This window comes from Platichthys flesus, chromosome 13, assembly GCF_949316205.1.
Source record: "Platichthys flesus chromosome 13, fPlaFle2.1, whole genome shotgun sequence".
In the NCBI taxonomy this organism is placed as follows: Eukaryota; Metazoa; Chordata; class Actinopteri; order Pleuronectiformes; family Pleuronectidae; genus Platichthys; species Platichthys flesus.
Window position 1 is genome coordinate 21387060 of NC_084957.1, and position 24482 is coordinate 21411541.

A 24482-nucleotide genomic window follows, 5' to 3' on the forward strand; every position below is an offset into this window, starting at 1 on the left:
TAGAGGGTTGAGACAAATTTTCATATTAGTGGCCCTTCAAGAGTTACCTAAAATAATAAACACCTCATTTCACATGGCAATCATTAGATTTTATCTATATACATATACCAAAATATTGTAAGCATGAACTGCAAACCATTATGGAAGTCAACTGACCAACACAGCAGTAACTCATCAGCTGAGAGATGAATTCTAGGTTTTGCCTGTTGAAAACATGACATTAATGAACTATTGTGCTCAAGAAAGTCTTAATCCCAGTCAACACAACTGTCAAAGAGAAGTTTCACATCTTACAGAGCTGAGGCACAGACACCAAAACCTCGGTGGACGAGCTGCGACACTTTACCACATTGTTACAGTGACACAAGACTGAGTGCTCCATTGTGTTTGCTCCAACATTCAAGAAGTAGAACATTTTTAGATATAAAACCGATGCTTACACCAGACACAATCTGCTTCATAAAAAAAGTCACCATGAGATAAAACTAGTGCTGTCAAACGCTTAAAATATTTAATCGCGATTAATCGCATTTATGTCAAAATTAATCGCAAATTTGTATCTATTCTTAATGTCCCTTCATTAATTTTTTTTTTAATGCTCTATCAACATGGAAAGTGGATTGTCTTGCTTTATGCAAATGTTTTATTTTATTGAAAAACAACATTGCCAAACAGGGCGGTACAAAATAAAAATGATAAAGTGCACATTTCAGGTAAACAAGGACTCAGCCTATAGTGCAGTTAAACCATGGCTTAATATTTTCTTTTTTTCAAGTTTGCTGTGAACTTAGCAGTCAGGCCTCTCAAACAGACAAGCGACAAAATAACAAAAGCGAGAGCAGGTCAGACTGGAGGCGAACACAGATACTGAAGCTCGATAGAAACCAACTGCAGCTTCTGCTCTGATCGAGAAGCTGAGGCGCTGATCAGCTGAGACCAGAGAAACTCTGTGTTTTCACTGTTTTCATAGTTAAGAAGCAGTGAGTCACTGAGAGGCTGCGCCACGTGAACGAGCTCTGATCTCACTCAGTGTCCCTGAGCGAGTGCGCGGGGTGGGGCTATAGTGCGCTATCTGGAACCACACACACACACACACACACACACACACACACACACACACACACACACACACACACACACACACACACACACACACACACACACACACACACACACACACACACACACACACACACACACACACACACACACACACACACACACACACACACACACACACACACACACACGCTCCTTGTACTTCATGAGGGCCTGATACGATGATGTTTAAAACAATTATTGTGACTTAGTCAATCACAAACATGCAAAAGCGTGTGTCACACGGCGAAAGCGTGAGAGTTGGCAGCTCTGCGTTAATCTTGCGATAAAAAAATTGACGGCGTTAAAAATGGTTTGCGTTAACGCCGTTAATAACGCGTTAAACTGACAGCACTAGATAAAGCCTTTACTATGGAGACACTGGGGGTCACTTTCTATTTACCTATTCTTTGATTCCTCTTCTTTGGTTTACTTAGTGGCTCTGCCATGGGGATCATACTGAGAACTCCAAGGTGGCTTTTTCTTATAGCTAGCTGCTGTCTACAACTCTAGTTGTGTAATTGTGTGACATTTGCCATAATATATGTTGCAAATGTCCCTGTATGATAGACTATAGCTACATACACGCGTTCTGGAAGTGAAATAAATGCTATTATACTACTATACTATCTATGTTCTTATATGAGCTTGTGGACAATGACCTTTATTTGAAGCTAAAAATAAAAACACACTGTGTTGGTTTTAATAACAAAACACCACATCCTTCAACACAAGCATGCAAACAATTGTGAATCAAAAGGTGCTACCAATTTAAAACCTTTTTAACTGCTGTGAAATTGTGTTCCACTTTGTTGGAAAAGTCCTGGAAAAACTTTCCACTTTAACAATTTTACCTAAGACAGTTGTGGAATAAATATTCAAAGAGGAAGCCGACATTCAGGTGGAGCAGACCCACAGAGAACAGCACTTCAATGTGAGGCAGGCACAGGCTGATTCATCAACACAATCTGTCAGGGCTGAGTAGTTTTATAGAGAGACCAGATCTATGGAAAATTCTTGCTGTCTCACAGACTTAGAGGGAGCAATAACACATGCTGCTGTTTGCAGAATTCTTAAACAGCCAGTGGGACATCTTACAGAAGACTTGGAGGTCAAGCTGTGGCGTTAAACAAGAGACAAACACAGACTGAGACAGGGAGAGCGAGAGGATGTTGCTGTCAGATGTTGAGATAGCCCTGGGTATTGAGACATTATGAGAAAGTGCAAGAATACGATAGAAAGAGAGCAAACGTTAGAGAGAGGGATGAGAGGGGATCAAAGGGAAAGAGAGTGATAGAAAGAAGCCTGATGCCAAGAGGTGATGACACAATGATGGAAAACTTCACAAAATATTTCCTGAGGACAGATACAGGCCAAGCTAAGGCTGCAGGCAAACACATGCAAGCACATACACACGGACTGACACACACGCTTTCTGATGGGCTGGAAACAAATTTGAAGGCTAGTGTCCAAAAACAGTATTACCAGGAATTTTTGGAATAAAACTTTCTTGAAATACGTCTATTAGAGCTGAAATAAAGTACATTTGACACACTTTCCCTCCAGGCAAGAATGTAGACTGTGGTAGACTTAATAATAACTAATACTCATTTTCACACTTGTTCCCTCATATTAAAAGATCAAAAAGATCATCAAACAAAAGCTTCACTGTTATTCATTCTCAAACCCCAAGGACAGATCAGTACCCTATAGTGCTCCAAATCAGAATAACAGAAACAGAAGCATAACCGGACATTAACGGTAGCATTTACATAACTAAACTAACTAAAAATAACCAACTTAAAACATGAAACAGAACCCATCACCTTAAATGGCTCTTATAATGGAGTTTCCTCTGGTCGTGAAGTAAACATGTTCTCCTTCTTGCAAGTTATTACTCAGCACAAAAACAGCTGCGTTCAAGTAAGCTGACAAGCTAATGCTAGTACAGAAACCATGACCACAGACAACCTTTATGAAGCCGAGAGTTCACAGATCCCTCAGAGGGGAAAGAAAACAGGCAACAGAAAATATTGACACATCATTACCAATGACAACAACATCTACACATTCGAAGGGTGGGCTTATTAGCATCTCAGGTGGAAGAACATGTGCCTTGCTTTTAAGCTGGTGTGGATCAGGCTTTGTTTGTACGTGTGTGTAACTGTGTGTGTTTCTGCTTAATCATCATAAACCCCTCCTCTGATTTGCGGCCCGCCCGCCGGCTGCACTGAGGCCCTTAACCAACGCCATCACATTTTATTGTCAATCCCACTGCTGATGTCATCAAGCAAGGACAGGATCCGAACGACCCATCATAGGAGACAGCCAGCCGCCTTCACCGATAAAACGTTACAGTTTATGATCATCATCTTCCTCTGCCGCTTTCATCTGGAGGAAGGGATGAGAGAACAGGCTGCTCTCAGGGAAATTGAGCCAGACCTTGTGAGGAAACAAGGCTCATATTGTTGGTTGTTAAAGAAAGTAAACATGCTGAGAGAAAGAGGTTCAAGAGTCTGCTTCCTAAGTGACTCTAGGTTATCCTTGTCTTGTTTGAATTACTACAGAGCATTTTCAGAACTAAGCCTGGTGCATGCTTATGCAACTGCGGCTTTTCAGCCGCTGTGGCGCAGGACTTGTTGTCATTCATGCTTCCCCAACCGTTGCGCGTCTTACAAAGCAGTTCCCTGCCAGAACACTAGGGGGAGTAATGTTTTTTGTCGAAGACGACCTTAGAGACGCCTTCTTTCTTCTTTGTTGATTGTTTATTTACAAAGCCACTGTGGCTCCTCGTAGCCTTTTTCTGGCGGACAAATACGCCAGTCAGTGACGGGTGATACAAGTGGACATACTTTCGGATCTCTTCTGCCAAACGCTCTTCTATTTGGTCCATATTCGTTCTTCTAAATCTTCCATTGTTTCTGCCGGTATTATCGGGCATGAAACAGGAAATGCAGCTCCAGAAAGGATGTAGTTAGCAGACCAATCACAGCCTTGCGGGCTGAGTGAGCTTGCAGAGCTTTGCCGTAAAGTTTAGACATCGACATCCGTTCCTGCTTTTAAATCCCTTTTTAGAAAAACATTGATCTGAGTAGATTTTTTGTTAAATTATTGTTTGATCCTTTGTAACTTTGTTAAGAATAATGCAATATAAACAGATGAAACTTATTCGTATAATCATTGAGTGCTATTTAATAGGACTACTGATTAATTGTCTCATTTAATGCAGCATATTCTATTGTTAAAACTAACCATCACAATTTCCCTGGAGCACTAACTCAGTAACTAAATAATCAGAACCCTATGATATTTACTTAAATGTAAAACAAGGAAAAGTAATTCTCACATTTGGGAACTTTTGCTTGGAAAGTTACACAAACATTGAGAGACTGATCTTTGGGTTTATTTATATTTGTATAAGGCCTAAAAAATTCACACAAGAATCAATGCTGTTCTGCTTTAAATCCCATATTCTGGTTGTAGCTATAAGTTTTCATTAGAAATAATAAAAAATGTCCCAATAAAATTGACAACATCATACATGGATTTCCATCAAACACGAAGGGAGAGAGCTTTGGCAATGAGTCCCTCCTGGAGCATATCCTCATTTCGTGTTCCTCCTACTGAATCAAGTTATTCAACCTTCACTCTGACAATCTGTCCTATTCAACCAGTAACCACTGAGTTGTGAAATGTACTACGCTTAAATTGTCAACAAAACAAAAGTTACACTCGTGTCCTTCTCCACCTTGACACTTCTTCAAATCACTACAGCAAAACAAACCACAAGGCCCATGTGCATCTGTACTGTAGACATTATATTTACTGTGGAAGGGAGACCTATTTAAGAATATAGTGAGCTTTCAGATAAAAATCCTTGGGGAAGACGAGAGTGGACCGTTTGCTGTCTGGTGTTTCCAAACTGGTTTCCATCATCCTCCCACTAGGGCTGAGAGCTTTAGTGTTGAGCCTTTTGAAATGCATTACAGCACACTTCAATATTGATCACTGAAGGATGAACACGCATACTAATACAAGCATGCATAGAGACTTCTAACCATCACAAAGTCCGTCCAACTGAGAACGTTGCTATTTTGGATGTACATGCCAATATCCAATCCGATACACATATTTACTTGACTTTAATGCTGATTAAATAGCTTTTTCTTTATTAAAAGAACACAGATGTATAGTTTTTTTTATGAGCTTTTTAACCCAAATACTGAAAGTTAATGAGCTTAAATAAAAGAGCCCTCCCGGCTTACCTGTCAGCCGATAAAAACTGTCTATCAGATATGTCAGTATCAGCGTGGAGGCTCGAAAACGTGTGAAAACTTAGATTTTCCAGAAATAACACTGCAGCAAATATGTGCAAGTTAACTTTCCGATTTACGTCAAAAAATGTCTAATGTTTAATGTTTATTCTACTTTCAAGTTATATATCTTTGGTTTTATAAATGGTTGAATCAGAGTGAATCCTCCTCAGTTAAGCCCATCAGCAACTTAAAGAAACAACATTAATTAGCGGCATCTCAAATAATGTGTTGCTGTTGACACTTGTCATCATAACCTGTGAAAGTGCCGCTCAGCACCGGCTGAAACTGAGAAGATGCTTGCATAATATTTTCAACAGCTATAGTAAAGCAGAGTTTAGTAGATCCGTACTTTTCAAATCTTGGAGTCTGAACTTGGAGTCTCTCAGTGCCCAAACATTAGTTCACATTCAGAGATTAGATTACATTTCAGCATCTAATGTTGTGAAATGTAAGGAGCTCAGAGTACAGTGCAGTTTCATACAGTTATGAAATAATCAGATTTGATCTCTATTATTTGATCAGATCCATTACAATGTGAAAGGATCGCTCCCTTAGGGCAGGGGTTCTCAAACTTTTGCAAGCTGGGCCCCCCAAAAGCTGGTTAGGGGTAGTTGGGGCCCCCCCGCCGGTACTGGTGTTTTATTTGTTGCAACACGGTGGATGATTGAAGATGTAAAGGTAGGTGTTAAGGAGAAAAGGGCTAGCTGCAGTTGGAAGAAGTTAACTAGCTAGAAGGCTAGCTCTTGGGGCTATGAGCTTTCTAAAAAAGACTGTGGAGCAAATTACTCCTTAGATTAGGCTACGAATAGGCCTGATGCAAGTGCATGAAGGTATTACTAAGGAAGGAGTGAGTCTTAAAGACTGTTTATAAAGCAATGAATATCTGAATTATAGAGGAAACAAGAGCATTCGTCACAAACTCTACAGGGTGAGCACTGACCATGCCTACAGTTACTTTTATACTCTGAAGCGTACGAGCAACTCGCGTTCAAATGATAACACTCCTCTTTTGATTGGTGGATCAGGAACGAAACAGTATTTGTTTGTGTCACTCCAGCCCCTAGCATTTCACTACTGAGGGAGCTTTCACTAACCAGTGACTGGTGGTCAGTCTTTTTTTATTTTTTATTTTTTTTGTCGGTGACATCGCACCCCCCCTGGAGAGTGTCCGCGACTCCCAGGGCCCCCCACTTTCAGAACCACTGCCTTAGGGAACTGCTCTGGATACCTAAAATGTTTGTATTGACTTTTATTACTTCAGCATCCAAATTATGGTGAAGCTGTTCTTGTTGCTGCCTGTTAACTGAATAATCAGATAGATTTATCAGATCATTCAGATAGTATGTTCAGTATAATCCAGTGTAATCCAGATATAATTACAATACAATCAGACTCCCCTATCCTTTCTACTCCAATTTATCTTTTGCCTGTTTCCACTTACTGTTTCTCTCTACTCCCCCATTAGCAGTATCCTCCCATTCCATTTCTCTTCCCCTTATCACTCTTTTGTCCATTCTCTCTCCCTTTTTCAGGATTAGTAACGACTGTTACAAAATCCCAGACAGCTGATGTAGAGTACAGAAGGAAAGGGTGAGCGGGTTAGAGGGGAACGCAGGCTGGTTTTGTGGCCCTCATGGCGAAGAAAGACGTTAGCTCTGCCAGGGGGTGGGAGGTTTGATTTCTTCTGGGACTGGCCAACTATGCAAGGATTGCTCCTGTAAAGTGCTTTGGATGAAATCATTTGCGAAAATGGAACATCAATGTTACATCGCAGGGACAGGGAGAGCTATAATCCGCCACTCAAACATGTCCCAAACTCAGCCAATGATCCAGTTATTACACATGAGGATATCATTTGTAAGCTGTGAGCAGCTAGGAGAATCTGAAATGGCTGTAAAGCAGAACTGGGGCTGAAAGAGATGCGCACAACAAAGTCTTCCCGTGTGCAAGAACAAATAAAAAACCCAGCCACATTAAACTTAAAACACATTTATTCAATCCTAGATTTGTGAAAACTTTATTCTGCTTGAAAAAATTGAATGTTGGTGATACTATGGAAGCAGAAAAAGAACAACACTCACGCAGATTTTTGCATAAACATCCTGAAGTCCTCACAGCAGTGTTTGGGTATTTCCTCTGCTGATAAACCAATCAACTCTTTTCTATTACATTTTAAAAGTGTTCCTTGTGCGGAAGCTTCTACAACACGAAATTGAGCCCTTTTTAAGTTAAATAAAATGCAAATGTATGCATGTTTTATCCACTACTGTTGGGATTTGGATCATTGAGATGAGCAGTTGGTGGTGCTAACTCTCTTGTCAGGTGCAAAAGGGCACAGAAAAATAGCAATATATCCAATATAATCTGACTTATATTTATGTCTCAAACCATTTTTTAAATCTCTCCCGTAAAGAAAGCTTGTAGTCATTCAAGTCGGCATTTCTGTGCATCATAACTAGTCCATTTCCATGGCAGTTAAACGTGTTCATCTGTCTCATGCGCAAAAACATGTTTGAGATAAAAAAAAAAAAATGACATCATTGGTATTGCTCAGCTAGAAATGTACTTATTCATTTATTTTGCCAAAAAAAAGTATAATAACAAACTAAAATATAATATAAATTTATTCCATTCAATTAGAACCAGTAATGCTGATTATTCAAATTTAACTTAGTCCCTAAAAGCTGTGTGAAATGAAGTACGATTAATACTAATCATTTGCCTGAAGGACTTAAAGATCATAATTTTCCACTGCAATGAAGAATCTGCTCATACGTAAAAAAAACAACACACACAGACTGAACCCAGGCAGACACACACTGTACACAAGCAGACACACACAGACACGGGTGTAAGCAGTGGGCCACTGTTGACATGTAATGGAATCTCCTAAACGGATTAAGTGGTAGACTGTGAAATGTGCTGAATGCGCCTACATGGTAAGACGGACCCCAAGGCCCCATAGGAGAGACAGGATTAAGTAAGCAGTGTGTGTGTGGAGTTACTGTGTGTCATTTCCATACTTTGTCATGCCTCTTCATGATCAGCTGATCATTCGCTCATACTGTTTAGCATCCAGTGGCTCTGCATCAAAAGCAGGGGGGAAAGATTTGAACAGTGACAGAGGAAACCTAGATTGAATCATTAGATCAGCTCTGTGACAGCTTTGATTACAGACATCCCACTGTCATTCTGCCAGCTGTCACCTTTAGTATTGTGATGATTCTGAAAACAAGAATGCAACAGCTAAACATAAGGCCAGAATCGTACACGTGATGCAGGCCGAGAGGTGCAACCTATTGAGATCTTATTACATTATTACTTTAAATTTCAAATTTAACACTAACCAAAGGATTATTCTGTTTGAAGTGCGGGAAAGACAGATATTCAGCACATATTTCTGGTAAAGTCAGGGGCCTAGCAACAAGGCAGACAAAGCCATCAAGCCGACTGGTGTCCAAAAATTGAGAACGTCTGATCCACGGCAACAATAATATTTTCAGAACTTTCCTAAATTATATTATCGGCTATGAACAGGAGACTGTTCATGGATACCGTTCGATACCACAACCCATAACAAGAGTAGTTTTTGCTAAAAGCATTAGTGTTTTTTGTTGGAGTCTGATTTGACGTCAGACCCCGCAAATTCCTTTTGCTTGGGGCCCACAAACTCCCTTGAAATGAGATGGATAGTGACACTGAGATTGGTGACACCACCGGCCACATATCAGTGCTGGCTGGTTGTTATATGCAAGTCGCACCTACTGTATCCTGTTTTAGTCATTTATATGATCCTTTCTTGAATGTTACCTATTTGTTCTGTGATGTATCATTAATACAGATGAGTTTTCTGAATTTTTCTTAAGGATAAAAGGGAGAAGGGGACTGTACACCTTCATTTAACACTCCATCATTCTCTTTCCCTCATTGCATTTATCCCATTTGTCTCCATCCCTTCTCCTTTCCTGTATTCAGTGCATGGTCCATTTCTTCACATCCTTCTGCTTGCCACCTCTGCAAAAGATATCTCACACTCTTTTTCTGGCCTCTTCCATTTCTCTCTCTTCTTCACAGCTCTCTGACTGATTCTAATTTGGACTCTCTTTCAACCTTTTTCTCCTTCCAACTCTCGCTCTTTATGTGAGCTCGCACTTTTCAATGTGCTTAAATCAAATAATAACATTTTAAGTGGTGCATATTAATCAATTTGCCGTGGAATGACAAGTCATTTGTTTGCAGAGCGGAGTTCACAAAGCTGCGATGAAATTTTGATTTCAGCTGAAGATACGCCACCTTGGTTTTTCCTTACTTTCTCTGTGTGTGTGTGTGTGTGTTTGTGTATGTGAGCATTAGCCAGCTACCAAGCATGTCATCACAGCAACATCTGTAAAAGATAAGAGTGGTTCCCGAGGGAAAGAAGACGATTGTTGCTTGAAAGCAACAATCGTATTATTTAGGGTGGCCAAAATATGCGCTGCTCTCTCACTGACATAAACATCAGTTAACTGAGATTTCGCCTCTTCAATGCTGTGAGATGAAACAGACAGCCAGCAGATAAACTGCAGTCTGCAGTCACTAATCAATGGACAAGAGAAGAAAGCAGTAAAGTTTGTGTTGGAGATTTTTATGGACAACATATATTTAGTTAACTTTGTCTTTTGTCTTATTTTTTAGACCTCTTTTATGACACAGCACATAGATTGAGGTCAGAAGAACACTTTCGTAATATATCACATACTGGTTTATAGAAAATAATATCCTTTCTTCTTGTGCCATATTGCACAACGCAAGGTTGAGGAAAAAAATTGGGAAAGGTACAAATTATCTCTGAGAGAATGGTTTGGGGAGACGAGCCAAGGAATAGAAGTTCTTGTCCAATAAACTAAGCATATAATTTATTGGCATTTGTAACCCTGCTGCATCCAGTATTGAACATAAATTAAGACGTGATCTGTCAACCGAAAAACCTCGTTCCAACACCCTGCAAGACCCCCAAACAAGAGGTCATGAAAGAGATGGCAGGAGGACAGTGAGATGATGAGGGGGTCAGATTCGCTTTGTGGCAGACAAATTAGGTGCCATGTTTTTATATATTCATTTTTGTTTCTTTGCCTCTGTTTTGTTTGGTATGCCATATACATTCTCTCTTAGTCCTTCCCTCTGTTCTCTTCTTCTTCTTTTTTTTCCTATCATCGTTTTTATTGCTGTTTTCTCACGACCACCCTACTCCTCACTTGCTGTTCCATTCTCCAATCTCTTTACCTCCTTCCTTCTCTCCATCCATGCATCCAGAGAGTGCTTTGTTCTGTAGCGTCAATGCCTGCAGAGTCTGCAGCTTTTCTTTCAGACGCTCTCACCTCATTATCCTACATCACAATGCTTGGCCTGCTTCCTTGACCTTCTCCCTTCAGCGAATAATCTGTTGTTACTTCCTCATATCGGCCCAGTGGCTCTCATCCTCTCTGGATAATTTTTTGTCTAATGCAACAAGGGGCTGAAAACACCTGAGATTCTGTTATCTTTCTTACGCATATAATAGGTGTAAACCATAGACTATAAGATACTTATTTCACACCATTTGGTATTCATACACCTCTTTCTGAGAGATGTCAATGAAGAACTAATGCTCAAAGAAGAAGATGGGGACTCAGTACAGCGCATATAGGCCAGTTCTCAACAGTCACCAAATTGCACATACCCAGAAGCTGTGTCTCAATTCAGTGGCCACTTCATTCCGAGGGTGCGATGGCTGGTGGATCCTTCTCGGGCCAACCTATCCCAGGATTCATCGCGCTTCGATGACTAACCGTCTTCTCTATGAGGGGAGAGGCGGTGAACTAGTTGCAGAAAGTTGGACTATGGGCAGAGAATCCAACGGTGGTCTCTGGTTCGACTCCAGGGAGTGACAACACTAAAACATACCTGGACGGACAACACCTGGATCTGTTCCCCACTGTCTAAGTGCCTACCCCACCCTACTGTCTAAGTGCTCTTGAGCAAGAAACCTTACTCCCCTAACACCTGCTCTGTGCATGGCGTGGCACAAAAGCAGAGAACAAATTCCCCCCCATTTGCATGTTGTGTGTGTGTGCATGTGTGTGTCAGATGCTAGTCTCAGGCTTCAACTCAACTGAACAGCTGAAGGTAAACCAAAGGTCATGTCCAACAGCAGCTCTATTACTAGGCTACATCAAGTGTGGGACAAAGCGGGTGAGACAATCAGAGAAATCCAAATTGAAAACACATGTCATCATCGCTGAAAAGAAAGCCACAACAGTCTGATATTTGTCGTCTTGGGTTTCCGATTTTTAGTTTAATGGAAGGAGGAATCATCGTCAACAACCCTTTATTCAACAGAATAAGAGTCTGATCCCTACAAATGTGACAAATCCATACATATCTATGGCTGCCTGGAGTATATATTTGTTTTCTAAGATCACTTAACTGCTGCTGCTCTTTGGCTGTAACAAGAAAAAGGATGAGAAAGTGATTTTTGTAAAGTAAGAGACTGAAAAAAGATGTGGCGAACAGTGCCATTAAGTAAATTAATTCAAAAGGAGTAAATAAAATAATAATGGAGGCTAAGAGGACAATGAAGCACATTAAGTGCAAAAAAAGAAAGACAATCAAGGGATGAATAACAGCAGTGAACTTGACGTGCAGACAAAGCCATCTTAAAGTCATAAACCATTGAATTGTTTTTTCAAACCGGAGACAAACTGAAAAGACAATTAAATTTTGGAGGAGTCAGGAGAGACAGATTAAATTGTATAAGTCAAACTCCGAGGCACATAAACCTGATTCCTTCACAGCTCCTCCAAAACTCCTCGACTGTAAATGCCCACATCGTTTTAATATCTGTATCCATAGTTTGTAATAAAAAGGTTTTGTTAAAAAAAATATATGTGTTTTCTCATTATGTTCTTAGTTGTACCACAAAGTCAAAAGAATGCAACTTCACCAGAAAACAAAGGACTTCCAGAACAGTTGGTATAGGCTGTTTTTGAGGACATATGAGCCAACAGCTAAACATCTGATTACTAATCAAAACACAATGCTTTTAGTAAAAACCTGCACTGACATATTTTTTTTCACTTAGGCTATATTGAAGCTGTTTTGTGCTAAACATATTCTGGACTAGATGTATTCCCGTATGAGCTACAAATAGATTACAATCTACTGATCTTCACTTCTGACTGTTGGTAGGAAATGACATGGCTTGCTTGACAGTCTTAACTGTGTTATATTATTGAAACACTGTCTGAAAGAACAAGGGGACATAAATTCAGCATAAATACAGAGAGGAAGACTATTGTACTGCAGTTTCTTACAATGTTGTGACATATACAGTCTTATATTATCCACTTAATTGACACTGCTCACCCTCTTCTGGGTTTTACCAATGTACTGTATTTGTTGTGATAACTAGGCAGGAACAAGACTCTTTAGCTTAATAAAGGACTGTAAACACAATGAGTTGAAGGTACTGGCAGAATGGACGTGGGCAAACCACAAGAGTTTTTGTTCATTTACTTGCCAGTGAAGCACTCTATAGAGTAGGGTTGAGACCTTACAACATGACTGATGACTTTGTATTATCATCAGTCACTGTACAAAGTATAGGAGCAGAGCATCCTCGAGCTCTCCTCTACCTCCTGCTGCTTAAAAGGTCATTGGCTACCCTCAAAAGATAAAGTGCGATAGACATATGGAGATAAAACCAACTCAATAATAGTTAGTTTTTTATAAAATGTTCTTGTTCTGCATTGGGGTAAAACCTACTGGCAAAGTATATTAGGCTACAGCAACAGGGATGGGTAGCTACACTAAGGCCCGAGAGTCAATCATGACCTTTAAAACCAAACACTTATACAAACCTCAGTGTGATGATTACCTAAAATGAAAGAAACTACCTTTGACAAAAGAAAATTACTTGACATGCATGTTCAGCTTTTTAGTTTGGTCCATGTCCCACCTGCTACATAAAGGAGGAGAGCAGCATCATTTCAATTTTGAATAACCCAATTTGACTTTTATTTGACCTGGCCTAGAATTCAATATGTATTTTCTACTTTCCCATTTCCTATTCTTCAGTCCAGCTCCTTGTCTTGTTCTCTCTACCTCCTATAAACTGTCTCTCTGTCAGTTCCAACCTACCTCATCTTCAACAAAATGCTTACATCCAACTAGGAAAGATGCTGATAAACTCTGAAAAAGTCCACTTCTTCAGAGTTTAAGTATAACTATAACAATTATAATATAATTATAACAATTGCGAGGGTACTGCTTCATATTCATACATTTACAGATAATTTCCCCCAGGGGACAGCTGCCAATTGACTGAAGCAGTTGAGGAGTTAAGTGCCTAAAGGACATATCCCCCCCGAGAATGAAGAATGAGTCTGTACTCGCTTTTCTCTCCAATCATCCATTCATCATCAAATTTCTCCACTCCTATCCCTCTATCTACAACCATAACCTCCAAACACCCTCCACTCATCCTCACCATTCCATTGTCAGGTTTCCTCCTCCTGCACCTCGCTGCCTTCATCACTGTCTCTCCCCGGAGCCCTCCCATGCACCATCTTCCCTCCTTTCCCCCGACCACTGCTTCTATTATCACTTGCCTGGGCTGATGAATGACTGAGTTGGCTGGAGGAGGTGGATTTGGGCGAGAGAATCGCCATTAGGAGTGACATTAGGTTTTTGCTTGTAAGGCACTTTAGCTTGTTTTGTTATTGAGAGTGATTCAACAAAAATCACTGCTCATCAGTTTCAAAAAGCCAACCTGCAACCTTTGCATCTCCCAAGCTGGGTATTTTGAATATGGGAAAGTTGAATGTGGGTGAGTGCCACTCACCATCAGTCATTATTTTCATATCACCCTAAATGAACATGTCAGTTTTAAACCAGAAAACAATGCAGCTATTCTGAGGATAATTAAGGCATATGTCATTATTTATCCACAACTTAATTAGGACAAACTTTGACACTTGTGTCTGCATTATCTAATTAGCTTTTTATTTGATTTCACTGATCATAAAAGCACAAAAAGCACTACTAGGAACGTCTGATCCACTGTTTATTCTTGTAGCTATCCCATCACTCGGCCACATTGCAATAAAATTGTGAAATTCTCCTTTAGCAGCTTCAGTTTATGTCCACATCAAATATCATGAAAATAGAATGATAATTTGAGTATTACAAACTAGGGCTTGGCGATATGGCCCAAAACGAATATGGCGATGCACGAAATGCAGATAATTTGATTCTCCTCTAAACCCCCCGACCATCCAGGACACTCTGGATGGTCGGGGGAGTGAGAAGTCTGCTGTGAGAGGGGCATGAGCAGAGAGAGAGAAATCTCAGAGATGCTGCTTGAAACATGCACGTGAAAATGTCCTTGCAGGTCGCGAAAATCATTTTATTTTGCACATGGTACATCAAGTATATTTGATATATAGCCCCCCCGCTATGAAAAAACACTGCTCTGCTGGCACAGCTTGCTGATGCAAAATGCAAAATCATTCGCTGAAACTGCTGTTTATTTTTTCATGCCATGGCTTCAGTACTTTAAAGGTGCACTTCAGGGTTTTTTGAGAGGTTTGGTAGAGGAAATCGATGAAACACAGTCACTGACTGTAAGTCAGTGACTGTGTTTTCAGGCTGTGTTGTAAGTAAAAGATCTGACAACAAAATAATAGGTTTACCCCCCCGATACAGATATGTTGCCCAGTGCTTGCAAAGACCACATAAAAGAATGATAGAGAGCACAGTGGAAGTAGATGCTGAATAAAGCACATATTTGATGTATCTGTCTCCATTAAAGAGAAGGCACACCTTGGCTAGGCATGAGAGCTGGGGTGGATAGGACAGAGGGACCAAGAGAAAAAGAACAGAAAAAGGGGGATGCATGGCTGCATTCAACTTCCGACCAGCTACTTAGATGAGAACCAAAATCTGTCTCACAACATGAGGGGGCAGAGGAGAGGATGGATGATAGGGGGTACCATAGAGGACAGAAATAAAAAATGTCGAGAGGAGGAGGCGAGACGTTGTAAAAAAAAGACCATGTTTTGTTTTTTTTTTACTTTTCCCATCTTTCACCAATGCCATTCAGGTAATAATACACATACAAAAGACACACACACAAACATGAAGGTCAGTACTTACTTCCTGTCCAGAGAGGTAGTAGGCGGCCAGCAGTCCTCCTATGAAACGAATGTTGACCTCAAACACTGAGACCTCAGAATTCTGGAAAAACATAAATGAGGACCAATTAAAGAATACTATACATTGAATTAACACAAACAAATCCTGTTTAGTTTGGGTTAATTAAGACCTTTTTCTAGGTAGGTTTTAATTACATTCAGGTCGCTTTAAGCCTTTTTACAATTTTCTTTAATCTTTCTTTCTTTTGGAGTTAGGCTTTGTCTTTTGAGCTCTTTGGATGTTTCTGGAGCAGAAGCACAGCTTGAGTTTCCTTTCATGTTTTTTTCACAAGTGTTTGTATCAAACTGTTTTTACGACCTTCAAAAAATATAATGGACAGAGAAGGCAAGAACTGTTCTCTTCCCAAAACAGCATTTTCAAGCAAAATAAATGAAATCACAGCCAATCATAACAACATTACATCTTTTAATTTAAAAACACAGACTTTACCCCCCTTAAATCCTTTGTTTTAGATGACTTAAGATGCATTTTGTAACCCATGACATACAAAAACATCTAAAGCAAAATACTGATCTCTCACATACCCCTCTTAAACTACAACTCAGAAAACAAACATTAAGAAAGGGCTCATTCTTGTAGAAAATTAAACTGATTCACTTTCTAAGGAAAAATTCAGTCAGCCATAAAAAACACTGGGCTACATCCGAGAGAAAAGATGGGTTCTGTTCTGAGCAGTTGATAATAGTTAAATACATGGATTGTGAAGAGAGAAACCCCAGATATACCTGTACATATATATATATATATATATATATATGTTCAAGATGTATATTTGAAAATGTTATTTTCCTCTACAATAATATGGTTTAGCAGGGGATTTAAATATTAGTCTTAATGATAAAAGTGAAATTTTAATCAACATAAACTATACATTTTGAATATGTTGCACAACTTTAGAAAATTCCTGACTTTGTCATTGACCAGTCGATACAAACAAGACACTATGGCTAACAACATTGAAGCCTGGCCTTGATGGGAGATTGGTGAGTCACACTTGTAGCTTGGTCTCATCACTAAACCAACAAATTGTATGATTTTATTGAGTCCTAGGTTTTCTCCCTGGCTACTGTTTCCTGCTTTTTGAGGAGTTGATGTGCTGGTTAACTTGTTTGCAGAGCACAGCTTAAACTCTCAACAAAATATTAAAATGTTCTACTCTAATATACACCAAAGAATATTCCCCCTGTTGCCAGTTTGCAGCTTTCCCAGCTCACACAGTCCATGGCCTAGGATTAACACGTGAACTGCAAGCCACTTACTGCAAAATACAACGTGGTGTTAAAATGTTTTCGACTATCACAGTCATTTAATTCAAGTGAAATTAGGATATGTCAATGTGATGGACAACTACCTTGACAACATGGCAATACTGATCGACTGAGAGGCCGTGCAGCCCACGACAGTCAAAGGCTGAGAGCTATCTGCTAAGTAGCGTGTGACCTTGCTGTGATACTTCAGTTGTGAAGAGAACAGAGTAAATTACCAACTGGAAGACAAATGAGTTGTAGAATGGCTTTCATCTCCACTGCCTCACCTATGATATGTTCTTAACTAGATCCCACTTTGTTCAAGAGTATCATATTTATCTTTGCTTTTCTTCTTCCCCAAGGTCGCTCCCTCTATCTTTTGTTCAGCATACACTTAACAGTAGGCTGGTGAAGAATTTAAAGCAACACTATGCAAACTTAATTTTTATCCTAAAACTCCAAAAAAAATTGATGGTGGATTAGGAAGACTCATCTCTCTAAACACATGTACTTGCTCTATGTAAATTTGGTGAGGTGGTGTGATCTTCTATGAGAAGTGCAAAACTATGTTTGTAAAAGCGATAGCTCTTCTGCTTCTGGAATCTGGAGATTATGGGTAATATCCACCATCCAGTTGTGTTCAAGTTCAAGTGAGTAGGACTACGCAGTCAAAATTCCACTCAACACGTTGATAGACAGAAAACAATAGATAGATACAAAACAATTTAATCACTCGGACTCGGAGCCCAACATAATTAGTCAACAAGCGTGGCTGCAAAGGGCGCTGCTGCTAAATTAAACTATTTTAATGATGCATGCAGCCATTGGCTTTTCAAATGCTTTATTTAACTTATAAATGTTTCCTGTCAATGTCCAACGTTGTTAAAGTAAGAACACAATTTTCTTAATTGCAAGATTAATCTGAAGAATGAAAGCACAAACGCACATAAGGAAGCACACATCAAAACAGCAGGGGCTTCGAGTCACACAGTGGTTGCTGTTGAGCTGAGTGATGAAGGGACGGGAAGCTCTTAAAGCTGAAGGCCATCTTTGTTCTTCAAGACCCATCGATCTACCTAACCCTGTCCGTCAGTCAGTCTCACTTGTTAGCCCTTATACATATCGTTTAGGAGCACGAACCCCAATGAGCAGCAGAGCTATAAAACAGACCTGCAGTGAACACACATGAGACAGCGAGGAGTCATGTAGGTTGTGCAATGACGCATGACAGTAGCACACGAGAAGTCTGAGTTTCATGAATTGTTTTGGTATGAAGCTTCATAAATAGGGCAGCATCATCTCTTTATGTTCTATCATAAGACAGCTCTTAATGACATACTGTACTCGCTCTCCCCTGTGAATAACAATCACTTTCCAACGCTCTCTACTTAGTCTATTAATATCCACCATGTGCCAGTATAAACAGGAACACGTCAAGCCATATTTTTAAGACATTTCATTCCTGTCACAGACAATCTCTGTTGTTTATTTTAATTAGATCCTGCCACTTCTGTAAAAGCACCTCTTGCTAAGATCGAAACTCAGTGGGTCATCAAAATAGATTGAATGTATATTCAACCAACACTCTGCTGCTTTTGCAGATCCATCAATTGAGGCTTGTACTTCTTATACTCAACTTCCATAAAGTGTCAGCTGAGTGTGTATCATTATTTACAATCATTCAATCACCATAAATGTAAAATGCAGCAACTTTGATTAACATTTTATCATTTTAAAGAATATATGCCAACATTTCACTGGTTCTAAATTCAAAGGGGGTTTTATTAGGTGGTTTCTTCTTCTGCATCTGTCTCAGATTTCTACAGCAGAAAGTGGATATTATATTACAAAACACAAACCTGATGAACTGGAGTAAAACACAGAGCGATACAAATGGCTTACTTGTTCTTATAATAGAAAAATAACAGGGAAAATAAAGCAGTATGATAATATGCACCGAACTGTACGAGTCTAGTTGATATTACCCAGATTATAGCACAGCCAAGAAGATGGATGGCGTTGGGTTTGCTTGGAAACACTCATCAGCTGTAACAGCAAATGTATCTCCTGCCGTGTGTCATAATGGATAACAGATGTTTTGTCAACTCTTCGACATTGACCGATTGGAGCACAACTGACAGTTTTTAGTTTCCTCAAGGAATTACCATGACAGCCATGGAGGTCAGTTAGGAGGATTCCTTTACAGTGAAACTACACATCATAAAAAATGGCAAACAGTATTAGACTTTGACACGGGGAAGAAATTATTATACTAATTAGCCTTATCGAACACAATGTCCATCCTTACAGACAAAAACATATTCTACTCTGACCCCAGCATATTTTCAAGGCTTACTTATGATATGGTTACATTTTCCTTTTTATTCCTTTTTCCCCCCATTCACAGCATGTTATACATCTGCATGGCTGTCTACCACATGGTTTGGCTCAAACATTTCACTAAAGCATGAGAAAATATATTGTTAGCTCTGCAAGTCTGAAGGGAATAACTTGAAAAACATGTCATCCATATGACTCCACTGAGACATTATATTCTCCAGCTACTTGTCATCCCAGGTGACAAGAGAGATGATGCACACAAGACTTGGGAAGACACTGTCACATGTCTTTAACCTCCAGTAAAACGCTTCGGGGGAAGTATAAAAGAGATGAGACGAGGGGGCGTCATGACAGAAATGAGAGCTGATTTCACCATGTAGGACCACCAGCTCAGCAATGTCATGCACTATAATGAAGCCATCTCTTTCACTTATCTCCAAAATACTTTGAAAGACAATTGCATTTCCAAAGGGTTGCGTGCAACATTGAAGTGCTGACACACAACAACATTTGAATAAGGAACCATCACTCTTGTCAGATTAAATCTGGTTAATCGAACCGGGCTGGAACACAGTCTTTGAAAGTTAGAATTAATTTATCTCTCCATCTCTGCAGCATCATCATCCTTGATCAAATCTGCAATCTAACCAGGATTATTAATGCATTAGTTATCAGAGTCCATTAATTTGGTGTAGCGATGGATGCAGACCTCATGCCAACACATTCATCATATGAGGGCAAGCTGCAGTGAGGGGGCTCCATCAGGACATTGGAGACTCAAACAATGACTCACTGCTTGGCTCGACCTGACATGGCAACTATTCAATCATTCATTAGTGTTGGAGCTTGTGGATGTGCTGGTGATGGCAGGTGGGTGGCTGAACTGATGGGAGCAATAAACAGAATATAAATGTGCACATGATAGTGGAAACATATAATTGTACTTTGAAGTAGGGAATATCAACAGAGAACATTGTAGCAATGTTGCCATGTTCCTAAAAATAATCTATCTTTCTATCTATCCATCTCATAACTGTGCATCATTTTGATTTACTGATAAACTAGCTTCGCCTCATCTTCATTTGTTTGTCTTGAGGACCAAGCAAATCCTTTTTGGGGGTTTGTGAGCTGTTAGTTTTTTTTAAAGGCAGCAGTTTTGCATTTGTCCAGCGACATCTTGTTTTTTTTTAAACAGCCTGACTGAGAACTCGAGGACACTGCACACTCACCTATAACTGGCTGCATCCATTAGACGGTTCTAGCTGGTAATCTCAAACAGGCATATACAGTCTTCTTCCTCTCTAATTGTTCAATGGGGATTTGCAGCTCTTTGGTGCATTATCACCACATCCTGGCAATATTAAAACATTACTTACTAATTTCTATTACGCAAAATCTGTTTTCTAAGAAACAAGTCAGCTTAAACTATGATATTTTTTAATTTATATATATATAAACTATTTGAAAATCATTACTTATCCACATCTCATACTATGATTGATGAAGAGAAAAGGGGTCAAAATATCCTCATCATGAACGTCAAACTGTGTCTAACTGGGATGGCAAACACACTCAGCGACAGTTCAGTTTAATGTAATGTTGAGGGAACCTGCACTCACGCATGCATGCACAGGAGAGTGATTCAACTTGACTAAGAGTGATGTCTTTAATCTCCTAAATGAAAATCCAGACTATGCCTATTTTGCAGCCTCAGAGCTCTGGTAAGAGAGGTCTGGTGTGGCTGCAACCTTGGGTTGAGCAAATCTTTGATTTCCATAAGGGCCAAGCTTAATAACACTTTTGCCACTGATTACACTGCCTGGCCTCTGCAGGCTTGAAATGTATTGCTCCATATGAGCCGGGAAATTTCCTATTTTGTAAAAGGCCTGAGAAGAAGCCAGAGTAATGCCATGGCCCTATTGCTAAGATTGACCTTAAATTAGCCTAACCTTTAATGAATGTAACAGTAGCTGGAAGCTGATGCCCGAAGCCTTTGCCTAATGCATGCAGGTACAAGAGCACCAAACCAAGCCGTTAATGAAAGCACAGTGACACACCTCCTCCTCCTCCTCTTCCTCACTTCTCCCCATTAACAGCTCCAAGTCTCATTTTGTCCTATCTCCTCCTTCCTCTCCACCCTCTAATCCCATCACTGCATTCCGCTCTTGTGTATCCAAAGGGGCTTCTCCACCTCTGCCTCTGCTTTTCCTACAAGCATATTTTTCTCATTCTCCTTTCATTCTAATTGCAGTTGTTATACATTTCATAAGTCCCCACCATTTTAATAAGGTGTAAATCACACACTGTTTGTAAGGTTTTATTACAATGGCTGCTCCTGCAGGGGTTCGATTGTCACTCTGCTAGAATACCTTCAAAAGGCTTTGATTTATATATAAAGAATCTAAATATTGACAGTGTCAGGTGAATGTGTTGTCATTCCTTTCTGCATTGATTTGTATCTGCCTTTCCGTTTTTTCTGGCTCATCTATCAACCCTCAATCTGCCTTTATATCCACTTCAGAGGCTCCGTTCATCAGACTAAGGCTGAAAATCTGAAATGTTGGACATTTTGGAAAGGCTTTCTCACTTTGTTAAGCTTCATAGAGTTAAGCTTCACACATTTTGACAGCAGTCAGATTTAGCTGTTCAATGCAAATATGCTTAAAGATTATTGGCAATTTTTCATAAAGACTATAAAGCAAAGCTTTATTGTACAGGATTTGTTGTTTCATCAAGTGATCTCTTTGATCGAACATGTGGTAACTACGTTAACAGATCAGACATGTGCAAGTAGTTTGTTGTTTTTTGAAAAACCATAGACGTCTTGTAAAAGGGGATTGATTTTACCCCAGAGAAGAGCGTGAATCTGAGAACGGCTCTGTCTGAAGTTGTGCAAACTGACTGATGGCTTGATTTACAGATATTCATTAACTAAAGGGACTGTGACTGGGGATTCAAATCTTTGACTTTCAAAGGACACTTGAACATTGAGTTATCTCAGAGATATTTTAGAATCAACATGCTTTATACTTTCATATATAATTTTTTGAATATCCATTGTGGATATTAAATCATGAGGAAATTACCTTATGATATTTTATGGAGATTTCCATGATTACAGAGCAAATGCCAATGCCTAATTGAGCTTGACTTGTCATAGAGCATCTCTGTCACAATTTTGACCAGTCTCTGCAAAAACTCACAGTATTTATGGGAAAAAAATTATACACACACACACACAGACACACACACACGCACACGCACACACACACACACGCACACACACACGCACACACACGCACACACACGCACAGTTAAAAGCCTGTAAATAAAGGGAGTGAGAAGGGTTAAAGATTATTTCTTCTTTCTTTCAGCCGTCTCTGCTTCTTTTTACTTTGCTAACTTTGTCTTCTCCTCTAATCTGTCTTCCTCTATGTCTTCATTGGTCTATTCATCCAAACCCCATCTTCTCAGTCTGGTTGATCTTCATACCACTTTCTCATTCATGCCTCTTATTGCACCTTTCCTTTATTGTGCCTCCATCTCTCCAGAACCAATTTCTCCCTCGTCCTCCATTCATCCATCTTAGCTTTTTTTCTTCCTCTCTCTCTCCCTCCCTTGTTCTTCCACACCAATTCCTCTCTCTGACCTTCTTTCCGCTTCTCAGCCACAGTGATCCTGAGGTTAATTAGACCTCCAAGTGTCAGACTGTTAGATCCCCTCCTGCCTACCTGCGAGCTGCCCTGTGATTGCCTCAGTAGAGGGACTAACAAGCTTGGGCGTTAGACATTGGTGCAGGCAGAGAGTAAGGAGTAAAAAAAGGATTGGGGGGGGTAGCAAGGATAAGCCATACATGGATAAAATAATGATGTCAACGGAGGGAGTGAGAATTCAGCGAGAAAAGGGGAGAAAGGACAAGTGGTAATGGAGAACAATGAATCGCAGGATGTTTAGTGAAAGAAGAGAAGAGGTAGGAACCGTTATGACAGGTGAGGAGATGAATGACAAAAATCGTAGCTTGGTGTGAATAAATGTGATAGGAACAGAAAAAGGATATTACTTTCTGACTAGTATTCAGAAGACAAACAACAGGTTGGAGAATGATGGAGGGAAGGTAGTGATACAATAGTAGACTGGAAGGAGTGAGAATTATCGAGCGGGGAAGAGATGAAAGTAAAATTAACTCTTAAGATGGACAGAGCGTCAGCTGGATAAGAACAAGTGATAGTTGTGGCAGAAGATGAATGGATAAATACAAATTTTGAGTGTTAAATGTAATGAAAGAGGGGAGACTAGGGACAATAAAGTGGTCAATTCCAGCACGAGGTTATAAAAGAAAACAAAGGAAGTGCCTCAGTAATGACAAAAATAGATACGAAAAAAGAAGGGAGGATGGAAATGGGGGTCGTGAGCAGAGTAAAAAAGGAATGGCTGTGGATGTGATTGGCAGTTGAAAAGGGGAGAAGGAAGCTGAAATGAAAGACAAGGATGGAAATAAATGAGCAGAGCTGCAGATGTGACGGATAAGATAGGAGGGTGTTAAAGGAAGAGTGTGATAGAAGAGAAAAAGGAAAGAAAATGGATTGAAATGGACAGAGCAGGATGAACATAAACCGATACTCAAAAGGGAATCAAGCAAAAAAAAGTTCTTAGAGGTAGAGCTAATGGATTTAATGGTTGGATGATCTGCATATGTATATGCATGTATGTTTGCTGATACAAAACTTTTCATTGCACATTATCCATGGAAGATGTGCATTTATTCACAACCCTGTGGACTATTTAAAAAAGAAAAAGAAGAGCTCTACAAAATTCAATACTGAGAATGCAAATTAGGCCACGATGCCTAGTTGTAAAAGATCTGACAAATTGTGGAAGCTGGGAAGAAAAAAAAATGAAAAGGGGTATATAAGACTGATCAACACAAACACTTACACATCGAGGTAAAATGTAGGGAGTTTGATTATTACTGATTATTTATTTATTTGATTAGGACAGTGCACATTAATCAATATGTCAGCCAGAGCATCAATATAAATATGCCGGAGTTAGCTTAATTGCTAATTTTCATCCGTTGTCCTAAGGCAAGTCAAGAACATAAAAACAACATACCAGTATACAAAATAGATTAAAAAAAACCTTTTACACACAAAATAAGTTCCCATATCAAGACTCCATGTTAAAAAATTAGAATGATCAAAGGTTACATATGAGAGCAGGTCTGGCTTGCTACTAACCACTGTTTAAG

General features: G+C 39.6%; 1 protein-coding gene across 2 annotated transcripts in view; it reads right to left on the reverse strand.

The window, feature by feature from the left end:
* man1a2 (mannosidase, alpha, class 1A, member 2) overlaps positions 1-24482 on the reverse strand; it is a 116519-nt gene that overhangs the window by 25581 nt on the left and 66456 nt on the right. For both annotated transcript variants that reach the window (XM_062402536.1, XM_062402537.1), the window contains exon 6: positions 15588-15668. In XM_062402536.1, coding sequence (XP_062258520.1) covers positions 15588-15668 — 81 coding nt within the window. The remainder of the gene's footprint in view (positions 1-15587; positions 15669-24482) is intronic.